This window comes from Misgurnus anguillicaudatus, chromosome 8 (assembly GCF_027580225.2).
Source record: "Misgurnus anguillicaudatus chromosome 8, ASM2758022v2, whole genome shotgun sequence".
NCBI classification, from domain to species: Eukaryota; Metazoa; Chordata; class Actinopteri; order Cypriniformes; family Cobitidae; genus Misgurnus; species Misgurnus anguillicaudatus.
Genome location: NC_073344.2, coordinates 10,230,676 through 10,245,578, shown reverse-complemented (window position 1 = coordinate 10,245,578; position 14,903 = coordinate 10,230,676). Strand labels below are relative to the sequence as shown.

The 14,903-nt window shown below is 39.5% G+C and overlaps 1 protein-coding gene across 1 annotated transcript in view; it reads left to right on the top strand.

Annotated features, from left to right (window-relative positions):
- The window catches only part of nos1apa (nitric oxide synthase 1 (neuronal) adaptor protein a), a 194,069-nt gene that overhangs the window by 118,538 nt on the left and 60,628 nt on the right, over window positions 1-14,903 (top strand). The window contains exon 7 of the mRNA XM_055214413.2: window positions 5,821-5,978. Coding sequence (XP_055070388.2) covers window positions 5,821-5,978 — 158 coding nt within the window. The remainder of the gene's footprint in view (window positions 1-5,820; window positions 5,979-14,903) is intronic.

Here is a 14,903-nt window from a genome sequence, read left to right as displayed (position 1 = left end):
TGCAGGGAAGTTGACAAAGCGAGCATCAGGTGGGACATGGAGTTACCGATGCGTCCCATGCGGGCCGCTGCATCATAGGCCTTACAGAGCAGGTCATCTGTAACCCGGCACTGGGGAAGAGGGCACCTAGCATCCGGCCTCAAAGCCTCATCAGGTGAGATGATAAGAGCCGCTATTGTCGGCTCAACTGCTGGCATGCGGTCCAATCCGAACTTCTGTGCATCCTGCATGGCTGCCAGGGTCCGGCCATCGGACGTTGCATGAGAGAGGGCCCTAGAATCCCTCCAACATGCCTGCAACTCCCTCAAATACTCCTCCGATGGGGGCGCAGTAAAGCTGACGGAGGCTGGGACACGCCTGAAAAAAGCACTGGCCGGAGCCGGCTGAGTTTGCGGGACGTCCAACTGGAGACGAGCAAGAGCCATACGAATGATGGCTCCCATAGAGCAGTCCTCAACACCACCAGTAGAGCTATGGGTTGAAGAACGGGAGCAGGCCCCAGAAGGTTGGGAGGCTCCCATCTGTGGAAGTACCTCTGGCTCATATTCATTAAACTGGCCAGCTGACGCTGCCATGGAAAGCACATCGTCCTCCGACTCTAAGGAGGCTGCCGAGGGGACAAAATCATCTGGCGGCTCTGCTCCAGTACCGGACTGGAAAGCCAGGAAGAGGGACTTCATAGTATTGAGCTCCGCTGTTAGTTGGTCCACTTTAGAGGCAAGCCGGGGTCCCTTAGCCTTTTTTGCAGGAGTGGGGCCTGCAGCCTCAGCAGCCTGACGTTTAGACTGCCCAGACTGATCTAGAACCAGTCGCTGGGCTGGGGTCAAATGTCCAATCGACAAAGTAGAGCCCAACAGTTGCTCCACCTCAGCCAGTCTAGCTGCCCTCACTGCCCGAGGCATGATACCGCAGTTCATGCAGGGGTCGTCAGAAAGACCCTCCTTTAAATGTTCGAAGCCAAGACATGAGGGACATAAATCATGGCCATCCTCAAGCTGCAGAGGAGCCATACAGGCCGAGCAGGAGTGGTTGCCAACCATGCTGGCAACTGAGAAAAAAGGTAGCCTCGGCAGAAACGCTGCCACCAATTAGTCACAGGGGCACACCTATGCTGGGAGCGGGAGCGAAAACACTACCTTCATCAGCTAAGGGTAAACTATCCCAACAAAAAAATAGACACAGAATGCAGTACAGATGCCGGGAGAGGGAGCGAAAGCACAACCTTCACCAACAAATGTAGCAAAAAAGAAAAAAGATTAGCTTCAGCGGGAACACTGCCACCAATCTAGTCACTGAGGTACAAATATGCTGGGAACGGGAGCGAAAGCACTGCCTTCACCAGCTTAGGGTAACGAAAAAATAAGACACTAAACGCAGTACCGGTGCCGGGAGCGAAAGCACAACCGTCACCGCAAACGTTGTGAAGCCAGTTAAGGGTAAGCGCTATTAACAAAAAACGGCACAACCGAGTTGGCACGAATACACAAAGCGCCGTTAAGCGCCGAAACGATTAACAAAAAACTGGCACAACCGAGTTGTTGCAAAATACACAAAGCGCAGTAAAGCGCCGAACGATTAACAAAAAGCTGGCACAACCGAGTTGGCACGAATACACAAGCGCAGTTAAGCGCCGAACGTTTAACAAAAAACCGACACAACCGAGTTGGTACTAAATACAAAAAGTGCAGTTAAGCGCAAAAAGACGTTTAACAAAATAAACCGGCACAACCGAGTTGGCACAAAGTAACTACACGAGCGCAGTTGAACAATCAACCAAAAAACGCGTCCGTGTTACAACAATAAATCGCAGATGAATCAATAATATAAAGGTTACTGTTAACGTTAGATTACAAATGTCGGGAGAGGGAGGGAAACCACAGCCGTCACCAACAAATGCACCAAACGAGCAGTTATATAAAAAGTTGTAACTCACCTGTAGGTGGATTCCGTTGCGGCCTTTGGAGGGCGAGCAACTCGCTGCTCCGACAATAAAATGTCACAAGGCCACCAGCAAAGAATGAAACACAATATCGTAGTAGTCTTTTGCTAGCGTGGAAAAAACAACCTGCGAAGCGAGAAGATGAAAAGGAACAGATCCTCTGATGTCACCGGAAGCCACAGACTCTCCGCAGGCATCAGGGGCCACGGGCGACTCCGCCGGCACAAACACTCGACCTGCGCATGCGCGAGATGGATCATTCAGTGCTTAAAGGGAAATTCCGCCCTAAAACGGAATTTAGGGTGTTTTTTCGTTGTTAACGAGTCAAACTTTCATTTAAAAGCATATTTATGACTAAAGAGCAACATTTAAGATATTTAAGATGTTCGTTTTCTGGTAAACTGGCCTTTGAATGGGAGTGAATAGGGCACGTCGCATGAGCGCACAAAGTCTCCACTTCCACAACACCAAGAAGGCTCGACACAACGTGATACTTTACTCGAAGTCTCTACACATGAACGCGAGCATTGAGAACATTGTTTGTGTACACAGATTTTAGTAAAAGCGAAAAGTTTGGAACAACTTACCGTGCTGTTAAACTGCGTCCCGCCGCCATATTGCCAGTCATGAGCAATCGATTTCAGAATGCGATTGAATGGACTCCATAGGACGCTACTTTTTCAACTACAGGGTCAATATTGTTTTTCACTTGAGACAAAACAACAAATTATCCGTGCATTTATATGGAACTATGCTTTAGGAGCTATCCATCTTTACTCTCCTTCCTCCTTATGTCGCATTCTGAGATCGATTGCTCATGACTGGCAAGATGGCGGCGGGACGCAGTTTAACAGCACGGTAAGTTGTTCCAAACTTTTCGCTTTTACTAAAATCTGTGTACACAAACAATGTTCTCAATGCTCGCGTTCATGTGTAGAGACCCACGTGATACTTCGAGTAAAGTATCACGTTGTGTCGAGCCTTCTTAGTGTTGTAAAAATAGAGATTTTGTGCGCTCATGCGACATGCCCTATTCACTCCCATTCAAAGGCCAGTTTACCAGAAAACGAACATCTTAAATATCTTAAATGTTGCTCTTTAGTCATAAATATGCTTTTAAATAAAAGTTTGACTCGTTAACAACGAAAAAACACCCTAAATTCCGTTTTAGGGCGGAATTTCCCTTTAAGCACTGCCTCTGGCGGTCAGTAGGGATGAAATAGAACGTTTATTCAAACAACACACCCACTCAGTTTCATTTTGGGCAGCTGTAAAGCGCGACATACTTCAGTATGCAGTCTATGCACAAGCACCAGTCTTCTGAACAATGGTAACTACAAAACTCAAAGAAGAAACAGAAACTCTTTCAAATATCGAAGATAAATGAACATTAAACACTAACAAGTCTTTCTTTTTAGTTAAAAACAAAACAAAAAAGTTTCAATTCAAATTTCACTCTCCAAATGCAGTCCCATGCAAAGCATGCTGGGAACTGCAAGTCCACTGCCTAGTTAGTTGTGTTTACTAAAATAATTCATGTGGTTTTAACACAAAATTAATAAGTTAATTTCTTTCTTACAAATTTAAATCGATTATAGATAATAAAATTAAGTTGAATTTACTCAATAATGTGCTCATTTAGAATTAATCAATTTATTCCAATTTTTATTTTATTTTAACTCATATTTTGATTAAAAAAACAAGAATTAATTTTTTTTTAATACAGTTTACTCAATTTATTTTTTTTAAATCTACTAAGGCACAGAAACACTTTTTACAGTGCATTCAGACGCACTTACCACTGGAGGCATCCCCAAAGTGTCACCGCAGTGACGCAGCACGAGTTCCCTCAAAAGGGAACTGTAAGAATGTAGCTTAAAGGTAACACGATGAAACCTTGGTCTTTCTTGAAATGAGTCCGCACATTTAGTCCTTGAATTTGAGGGTATTGGACCTGGAAAGTCCTTGAAAGGTCCTTGAATTTGAAGTTAACTAAGGCGTAGGAACCCTGCATGTAAATGGCCCTGCCACCAAAAAAATAAATGTTTAAGATATCATAAAATTTGTATATGCTATTTGAAAATTATATCTGTACTTTTATTAAGCTGTTGTATATTTGAAAAAATATAGATATGCATATTATACATATACATAAACATACATATTTTTGCATATTTAACAATAATGTCTTGAGAATATTCAATGATGCAACTTGCCAGTTCATAACTTTTACTGGAAAACCATGGTCTGCACTGCAAAACAGATCATTTTCTAGCTGATGTTTCCCAGACACCAGGAACAGCAACATTTAATTTTCACAATTTTGACAAACGTGTCTATGTAAGCCTATGGATAAAGTTATGTTGACATATAACATTAGCAAAATGTATGGTGTAAGATCATAGACACACATCCATTTTTTTAACTCTGCAAAAAAGGAAACATCCCTTTTTTAGAATGTGGGATTTTAAAGAAAATGTTGTCAGATCCCAAAAAAAACTTTACAGATCTATTGAAAAATGATTTAAACAATGTTTTCTCATGCTCATTTCTCATTTCTCAAATAATAGCTGTTTTCTCTAAATAAATTCACATGAAGAGGTATGATATTCAGATTTGAAACAGAACATGGTCTGACCTCTGGCTTCAGCTGCAGTGCATTTCTAGATTTATTTAAGGCCAATTTCAATTATATTATCATAAATATATATAAAATGTATTTTGTAAAGTTTACTGTCTTTACAATAAACGTTCAAGATCAAACTTATGTTTTTAGAGCAAAGGCTTCATGAACTGTATCTATTTTAGTTTGAGTAGGACCTTTAAAAAAAAGATTGGTAATAACCAAGAGGTTAATGTACATTACATGTACCAGTGAAGTGGTCCTTAAAGGATTAGTTAATTTTCTTAAAAGAAAAATCCAGATAATTTACTCACCACCATGTCATCCAAAATGTTGGTGTCTTTCTTTGTTCGGTCGGGAGGAAGTTATGTTTTTTGAGGAAAACATTGCACGATTTTTCTAGTTTTAATGGACTTTAGTAGAGCCCAACATTTAATACTTAACTCAACACTAAAGAGCTTTTTTTTCAACGGAGTTTCAAAGGACCACAAACAATCCCAAACGAGGCATAAGGGTCTTATCTAGCAAACGATTGTCATTTTTGACAAGAGAAATAAAAAATGTGTACTTTTAAACCACAACTTTTCGTCTAGGTCCGGTCCAGCGCGACCTAATGTAAATGCGTAGTGACGTAGGGAGGTCACGTGTTACATATATAAAACGCACATGTGCTTTAAAAGTGCATATTTGTTATTTTTATTGTCAAAAATGACAATTGTTTTGCTAGATAAGACCCTTATGCCTCGTTTGGGATCGTTTATAGTCCTTTGAAACTCCGTTGAAAAAAACTGTTAAGTGTTGAATTAAGTATTAAATGTTGGGCTCTATTAAAGTCCATTAAAATGAGAAAAATCCTGCAATGTTTTCCTCAAAAAACATAATTTCTTCTCGACTGAACAAAGAAAGACATCAACATTTTGGATAACATGGTGGTGAGTTAATTATCTGGATTTTGCTTTTAAGAAAATGGACTAATCCTTTAAGACACCTAAAGTTTATCGACAGTGAGCAACTAAGGTCACATTTCCAATAACTTAGGATATTTCTACTCTAAAAACACTAGAAGGAATATGCCTAGGGTTCCTGCTTACCTGTGTGAGCATGCCAAAGGCCTGCTGCAGGGCAATTCATCCAAAACACATAGCTTGTTGTGGTTCTGGTTCAATTTTGTTACATAACTGGCTCTATATCAATGAAAGTTCGATCCACTCTGACTGTGTAATTTTCATTTAGCAAGACAAGTTGTTTCTATCTGCAGAGCGGGAACTGACAGGGGCCGAAAAGCCAACCGCAGAGGAAACGGACATTGATGCAGAGGAACTGCCCCTCCCCGACAGCACAATGGACGAGTTCAGTCGTGGGGTCACCGACCTGGATGCCGCCAAGAAAGAGGAAGATTTAACAAAGGACAAAAAGGTATCACCCGAAGCTGATCAATTTAATTACTCAATGACAGCATTTTAGCTCCGAAAACAGTTTACATATTCACCCCATATCAGTTTTTACACGTGCGTCCTCTGCGCTGCTTTTTCCAATTAACTTTAGTAATCGAGGGAAGGTTATTCAGCGCGTTTTCATTGTATTGCAGATTAGGGGTGTATTACGTTCAGCCCGGGGTTAAGATTCGGTTATAAATCCATTAGCACAATCTTTGAGCCGCCGTGCTGCAAAGAGTTATGTAACGATACTGTGAACTCGGCTTGCAGAGACATTCTTTTAGAAAATGGTTATGTGTTAGTGACAGCTTTGTATTTGGAAGAAAATGAAAAAGCAAATAATTGTAAAACTTTGTCCAATGAAATGCAAATGTCATTAGGTACTGGCATATAGGTCGATAATGGGTTGATTTAGGCTGATGATATAGTAAGTGGATTGTAATTGGGCAGTGATTTAAAGGGAGATGAATTGAAAAACAACATCACTGAAAGGGTTTTTTTGCACTGACATTGCATAGTTTTATTAGCATGCTGGCAATCTCACAAAAGTTGGTTTCTAAATACATCTGTATTACAATCATATACATTAAATGTCAAGAGAATAACTTTTTTAAGACTTATGGTGCACATGTTTTAAACATCTGTCTGTGTATTTATTAAACTTCTATAGATTATTAAAGGGACACTCCACTTTTTTTTAAAATATGCTAATTTTCCAGCTCCTCTAGGGTTAAACATGTGATTCTCACCGTTTTGGAATCCATTCAGCCCATCTCTGGGTCTGGCGCTACCACTTTTAGCATAGCTTAGCATAATCCATTGAATCTGATTAGACAATTAGCATTGCGCTAAAAAGTAACCAAAGAGTTAAGAGCTATTGAAAGTAACCAAAGGGACTATTTTCCGGCAGTGTGTAATATCACTACGCCTGCTGCAGCCATGTCCTTGATTATTACGTCAGAATGAGAGTATAGTTCCTAACCATATCTGCCTAGAAAATCGCAACTTTTAATTTTTTGTCGGTCTTAGTACACGATGTAACTGCAGAAGAGTCAAGTTTTGGATAGGAAAAATATCGAAACTCTGGTTGTTTTTGGCGCGATGCTAGTGGTCTAATCAGATTGAATGGATTATGCTAAGCTATGCTAACGGTACCGCCAGTCCCAGAGATCAGCTGAATGGATTCCAAAACGGTAAAAATCAAATGTTTAACTCGGGGAGCTCGAAAATGAGCATATTTTCAAGAAGAGTGGAGTGTCCCTTTAACAGTTTTATAATGTTGGTTTATGTACACATACAGAGAGATTTTAATTTAATAGCCAAGTGCTCGAACAATTAGAGTTGTATTTTTAGGATGCAACATCAGATTTTTGTAATGATACCTTGGCAACCCACCTACACATCAGCTTTGGTTTTCACCATGTCAAATTTGGATGCATAATTATACTGTGAATATTTTGCCCCCACTAGATTTGACAAATGTCAAGTATTAAACGATAACAGATTCTGAAAGAACTGGACTTTGGATTTGTGTCCACCAAAAAAGCATTATCAGAATTTGGCATATTGAATGTAAGTCCCTTTTTTTAATATGGTAAACACACAACTTATGTGCTTTACCTCGCCGAAGGCTGTTTATCTTTCCCTCAGGCTTAATATTGTGGGTTTGGTGCATGGGTGTCTGAGGTGATGAGGCTGGAATTATGTCGGAGACTGATAAGACACTCGTCTCCTCAGGAAATTACAATGTCAGAAATGTTTGGGTTGTGTCAGATGATTGTTCCATGATTTATAAGCCAGTCAGAAAGTCTTTTGCGCTGTGCCAGGTGCTGCGCAGAAAGCATTTGTGCAAGCCTCAAAGGTACCGTACCATGTCCTTGTTTCATTTTATTTCAAATAGTTTTTGACCCAAATTGAAATCTCTGCATTTCACTATAACTCAGAAAGGAGTGAGAAATGCACACATGGGGTTGTGATGGTGTCGTGACCACCACACCTCTGCGGTGCTGCAGCGCCATGTGAGCATTTTAGCGACATGGTTAAAGAACGAAGATGAATTACAGGGTATGTAATAAACATGCAACGTATGTATTGTGTGTGCGCGTGCTCGTGTGCATGTGTGTGCGTGTTTGGGAAGTTGCAGTGATGGAAACACTGACATTATAGTTAAAGTTTGAAGTGAGTAAAGCTTATGTTTATGCTATTAAGAAATTGTATTAAAATTTGGCCTAAGAAGAACTTTTGTTCAACAATTAAATGTTAATTTAAAAGCAGCATACGTTCAGCGTATTATTTTAAGTGCAGATCAGCTCTAACATATACACTCACCTAAAGGATTATTAGGAACACCTGTTCCTATTCTCATTAATGCAATTATCTAATCAACCAATCACATGGCAGTTGCTTCAATGCATTTAGGGGTGTGGTCCTGGTCAAGAGAATCTCCTGAACTCCAAACTGAATGCCAGAATGGGAAAGAAAGCTGTTTTAAGCAATGTTGAGCATGGCATGGTTGTTGGTGCCAGACGGGCTGGTCTGAGAATTTCACAATCTGCTCAGTTACTGGGATTTTCGAGCACAATCATTTCTAGGGTTTACAAAGAATGGTGTCAAAAGGGAAAAACATCCAGTATGCAGCAGTCCTGTGAGTGAAAATGTCTTGTTGATGCTAAAGGTCAGAGGAGAATGAGCCCACTGATTCAAGCTGATAGAAGAGCAACTTTGACTGAAATAACCACTCGTTACAACCGAGGTATGCAGCAAAGCATTTGTGAAGGCACAACCTTCAGGCGGATGGACTATAACAGCAGAAGACCTTACTGGGTACCACTCATCTCCACTAAAAATAGGAAAAGAGTTTACAATTTACACAACCTCACCAAAATTGGACAGTTGAAGACTGGAAAAATGTTGCCTGGTCTGATGAGTCTCGATTTCTGTTGAGACATTCAGATGGTAGAGTCAGAATTTGGCATAAACAGAATGAGAACATGGATCCATCATGCCTTGTTACCACTTTGCAGGCTGGTGGTGGTGGTGTAATGGTGTGGGATATATTTTCTTGGCACACTTTAGGCCCTTTAGCCAATTGGGCATCGTTTAAATGCCACAGCCTACCTGAGCATTGTTTCTGGCCATGCCCATCCCTTTATGACCACCATTTACCCATCATCTGATGGCTACTTGCAGCAGGATAATGCACCATGTCACAAAGCTCGGATCATTTTAAATTGGTTTCTTAAACATGACTATGAGTTAAAATGGCCCCCAAAGTCATCAGATCTCAACCCATTAGAACCCAAATCTCCGTCAACTGCAAGATGCTATCCTATCAATATGGGCCAACATTTCTAAAGAATGCTTTCAGCACCTTGTTGAATCAATGCCACGTACAATTAAGGCAGTTCTGAAGGCCAAAGGGCATCAGACACAGTATTAGTATAGTGTTCGTAATAATCCTTTAGGTGAGTGTATAATTAACATGCACGTTCATTAAGAAATGAATATCTGATCCCCGCTCTACATCTCCATACTTCAAAATATATGTATGCATTAAATATAGGCCTATAAACACATGCGTGCCACACCACAGACACATGCATGCATACTCACCCACACACACACACATTCTGTAACTACTGCTGTGATTTGGGGGCATTACTGTTGTGGTGGTAAAAAAACTACCACCGTCACAGCCCTGCACAGGGCAGTATGTAATGCTTTAGAGTTTTAGACTTATAGTGAAATATTTAATGAATACGATGCGTATTTCTCATAGTGCAAATATGTCTACAGTACTTATTTTGGTCACACTTTATTTTACGGTATCACTGTTACAATGTAATTATACATTTAAGTACTAAGTAATAATCATTAACAACATGTACTTACTATAGGGTTGGGGTTAGGATTAGGGTTTGGTTTAGGGTTAGTAACATGTAATTATGCATAATTAACTGTAATTACTAAAATAATTACATGTAGCATGTGTAACAAAGACACCGTAAAATAAAGTGTTACCCTTATTTTTAATAAAAGAAAAATTTAATATAAAGAATTAAACGCCATTCTTTTCAGCAAATTCTAAACCACATAAATGGAATTTTAACATATGTTAACCATCCATCTTCGTAGAAAAGTAAAACATTAAAAGTGGATGTGCTACGATGACCTTCCACTTCTATATACTGCTTGTGATAGCAAAAATTTTTTTTTAGTTTTAGAACAATCCACATTTCCAGAATTCGATAATAACGCATCCTTGAGCAGCTTGCTCTGAAAAGGCTGTTGCTGCAAGTTGGTATATGGATCGGTGAAATATTAAAACTAACAAGGAATACTATAGTATTAATTAAAAAAAATAGACTAGTTCGGGTCACATTTTCCTTTAAAGAGGACATATCATGAAAATCTGACTTTTTCTTTGTTTAAATGCTATTATTGGATCCCCAGTGCTTGTTTCAACCTAGAAAATGTAAAAAAGAACAACCCAAGCATGTGAAAAGATCGGTCATTGAATTTTGGCTTCCCTTGTGATGTCAGAAGGGATAATGCCGCCCCTTAATCTGCACTATCCAACCACGGCACTGCCATTTAGTGCAGAGATCAGCTCATTTGCTTTAAAGGTGCAGTGTGTAATTTTTAGAAGGATCTCTTGACAGAAATGCAGAATAATATACAAAACTATATTATCAGGGGTGTATAAAGACCTTTTTATAATGAACCGTTATGTGTTTATTGCCTTAGAATGAGACGTTTTATCTACATACACAAAGGGGCCCCTTACATGGAAGCCGCCATTTTGTGCAGCCATGTTTCTACAGAAGCCCTTAATAGACAAACTTTTTTTACTAAGTTGTCTCCAACGATGATATTTTTGTCCGGTGGCGGCTACTGTAGCTTCTCTGTGTGTTTCAAAAGCAAGAGGTGATCAGTGGACTGAGCCGTTGGTTGCAATTCACAACCTCACCACTAGATGGCTCTAAAATGTACACACTGCACTTTTAAATGGACACAAACGGCACATTTTTGCTCACACCTGCAGTACAAAGTGGAAATTTTAACATGTTATAATGAAGTATCTATATTGTATTTTGAGCTAGAACTTCACATAAGATTTATTTTACATCTTAAAAGATTTATGTCACATGATTAAATTTAGCATTGGGCAGATGTCTTCACGTGTATAAGGTAGAGATTTCTTATACTCCACATGAGCAGTTCATCTTGAATTGTTGTACATCACTGAACAGGGACTCTCTTTTCTTTTCTTTTCTTCCGCAGTCTTTTGAAGCAGAAATAGACAGGTTGTGTAGGAGCGGTTTTTATGATGGGTACAAGAGGTTTTATTTGTTAACCTGCTGTTGGTTAAGCTAGTGGACCAGAGCGTTCTTTTTGGTCTGATGCTTAAAGTGACCCATTGCTATGTGCCTTGCGTCTTACAACAGAAACACTAGAAGCATTACATTGTATGAAATGAAGAATTATTAGGCCACACCTCTTCTTTAACAGTTGCTGACACTGCATGCTTGATGCTTTACAGAGCACCTTCACCTGAATTGAGTTTGGGATTCATTTATGAAATTGATTAGTTAAACAAATATAAGAAAACGCATAGAGGTCATCCATTAATAGAGACTATGTAAGGTAGTGAGTTGAATGCTGATTTATTTGACCCTGTATACAATTCATACAGCCACAGTTGAAGTTATGAACAACCCTGCCTGAATAGAAGAAAATAAATAAACTCTTAATAACAAAATCGGATAGTGCTCTGCTTTTTAGTAATTCATGTGAACCACACACCAGAGTCCAGGGATTGAATTAGAAATCACTGTTAATCTTTAGAAAAATGGTTTGGGGAGTATTTATTTATGTATTTATTCTTAACGCCATTCCAGCATCTAGTTTGGGAATAAGATTTATTTGTTTAATTATTTTGATTTGTTTTTCTTATGTAAGGGTGGTTAGGGTGTTTTCTATTTAGTAATTTACAATCAAAGTTTGACTGTTAATAAGTTTAATAAAAAGCGTGATTTTTGCCTTTAGGTCATTTAAAACTCTCAGGATACACATTTTTGCATGTGCGTAAATAAAACGCATGCATGCAGATCATATGCAGACATGCTGCTTTACATTTCAAGTAAACCATTATGTCGCACCATGCAGGATGATTTAATATTTAAACACCATGCCATTTGGCTAACATTGTGCATTAAAATTGTCAATCAAATAACATGTTTGGAGGAAAAAATTTGCTATGTGTCTTTACTTTTTATGCCAAGTTGAAATTTTTTTGTGTATTTCTACCATTAAAGGAAATCACCACCGTTTTTCAATATTTTGCTATGTTCTTACCTCAACTTAGATGAATTAATTTATACCTATCTTTTTTCAATGCGTGCGCTTAATCTTTGTACAGCACTTCTTGAATGTGTTAGCATTTAGCCTAGCTCCATTCATTCCTATGGGTAAAACAAAAGTTTTATTTTGTGCCACCATACTTTCTGTGGGTTCACACCAGACGCGTTTGAGGCGTCAAATTCGCATCTACCGCACGTCGTTGGACGCTTGAACATTTTGAATTTACTCGCTTCATTCGCGTGTGAAATTCTAGTCATCGAGACATTCACGCGTCATTACTAAACCAAGCTCCTGATTGGTTAACGTGGCGCGTTTTTTCTCCAAAGTTCAGATTTTTCAACTCAAGCGTTTCCCGTCGCAACGCTCAATTTGCGCCATTATTTTATACCTATCTTTTTTCAATGCGTGCACTTAATCTTTGTACAGCACTTCTTGAATGTGTTAGCATTTAGCCTAGCTCCATTCATTCCTATGGGTCAATCAAAAGTTTTATTTTGTGCCACCATACTTTCTGTGGGTTCACACCAGACGCATTTGAGGCGTCAAATTCGCATCTACCGCACGTCGTTGGACGCTTGAACATTTTGAATTTACTCGCTTCATTCGCGTGTGAAATTCTAGTCATCGAGACATTCACGCGTCATTACTAAACCAAGCTCCTGATTGGTTAACGTGGCGTGTTTTTTCTCCAAAGTTCAGATTTTTCAACTCAAGCGTTTCCCGTCGCAACGCTCAATTTGCGCCATTATTTTATACCTATCTTTTTCAATGCGTGCACTTAATCTTTGTACAGCACTTCTTGAATGTGTTAGCATTTAGCCTAGCTCCATTCATTCCTATGGGTCAAACAAAAGTTTTATTTTGTGCCACCATACTTTCTGTGGGTTCACACCAGACGCATTTGAGGCGTCAAATTCGCATCTACCGCACGTCGTTGGACGCTTGAACATTTTGAATTTACTCGCTTCATTCGCGTGTGAAATTCTAGTCATCGAGACATTCACGCGTCATTACTAAACCAAGCTCCTGATTGGTTAACGTGGCGCGTTTTTTCTCCAAAGTTCAGATTTTTCAACTCGAGTGTTTCCCGTCGCAACGCTCAATTTGCGCTATTCGAGCGAACTAGAAGGGCAAATGAGGCGGAATCGCGTCTATTGAGCTAAATGCCTCATTCCCGCCGCGCGACCTCCAGACGCATGTCAACGCGTCTTTATATTGACTTAACATTGAAATCACTCGCGCTTGACGCCTCTACCACTGCTGGTGTGAACGCAGCATTACTCGTGTAACTATGTATGTAACTATGGGGATAGGCTAAATGCTTATATATTCACGAGGCGCTGTACAAAGATTAAAAGTGCACGCATTGAAAAAGATAGGTATGTATTCATTCATGTAAGTTGAGGTAAGAACATAGTAAAATATTGAAAAACTTAAAGGTTTTCCTTTAAGTTTATTAGATTGTAAATCTCTGTTTTATCCCACCTTATTATTTTGATTGGCTATTTTGGTTGCCCATAGGACTTTCTAGGTTTATTCAAGTGGCTGCATCTCATTTTTATGAGAGACTGCACAGAGCTTTAGTGGGTTTCGGCACACAACAGCCACTGAATAACTGAATAATAGGTGGGTATCAAGTCCTTCTCATCAACTATGCTGAACTTTACCCAGTGTCAGCCTGCCTCATAACCACAGTCAGGAAGACACAAGCACATCCAATGCTCTGTGGGAGTTTCATATATCAAATATAGAGATGTGCAGCTACCGTGCACCTCTGATCTTTATCGGCCTGTGGCCGCCAGGCAAACAGCCAAGTTGCTGCCCAAAAATCACTACCTTTAGTAATAGGGTATGTTCATCTCCCGGATGCAGGAAAAAGTAAATGTACTTCTAAAATTAGACATACCCCCAAAGAGCTGGACATCACAGACTTATACTTAACCTTAAGACACATAATCAGGCTATTTCTTTGGATTGTCTTGTCTATCTAGATCAAGATGTACATGTGAAAAGAATTTGGAGATGAGATTTTGGGGAATAGTGGTACTCTCAAGAGCCTTCAGGCCTGAAATGTTAGATGGCGCCCAAAGCCAAAAAGTCATTCAAAGTAATGGCAGTTTCTCTGGGTAATTTATGATGACTTGAGTACAGCCCTTCTATCCGTGTAGAGTGTAGCTAGGATTTTGCCCCAGCACTCAATTTCCGAAAATCCTGCCCGGCGGATTGCTATTTACACCAGACTTTAAAGCAGCCAGCAGGATATTACTTTTTCTGTGCTCATGTACCTGGACCAGAATAATATTTATGGTTCTGATTTCCAGTGTTTGTCTTGCATATACTGTAGTTTTGGGTGATGATCTTATATATGGCCTACATAGAAACTACAGGGAGGCTTTTCACACTGCCCAGTATTGAACAGCAATCATTGAACTTTATTTTAGCTACCGAATATAAGTTGCATCAGTCAAAAAAGCATTTTGAAAAGGGAAAAAACGTATATAAGTCGCACTGGACTATACATCGTGGTTATTTAGAAAATTAT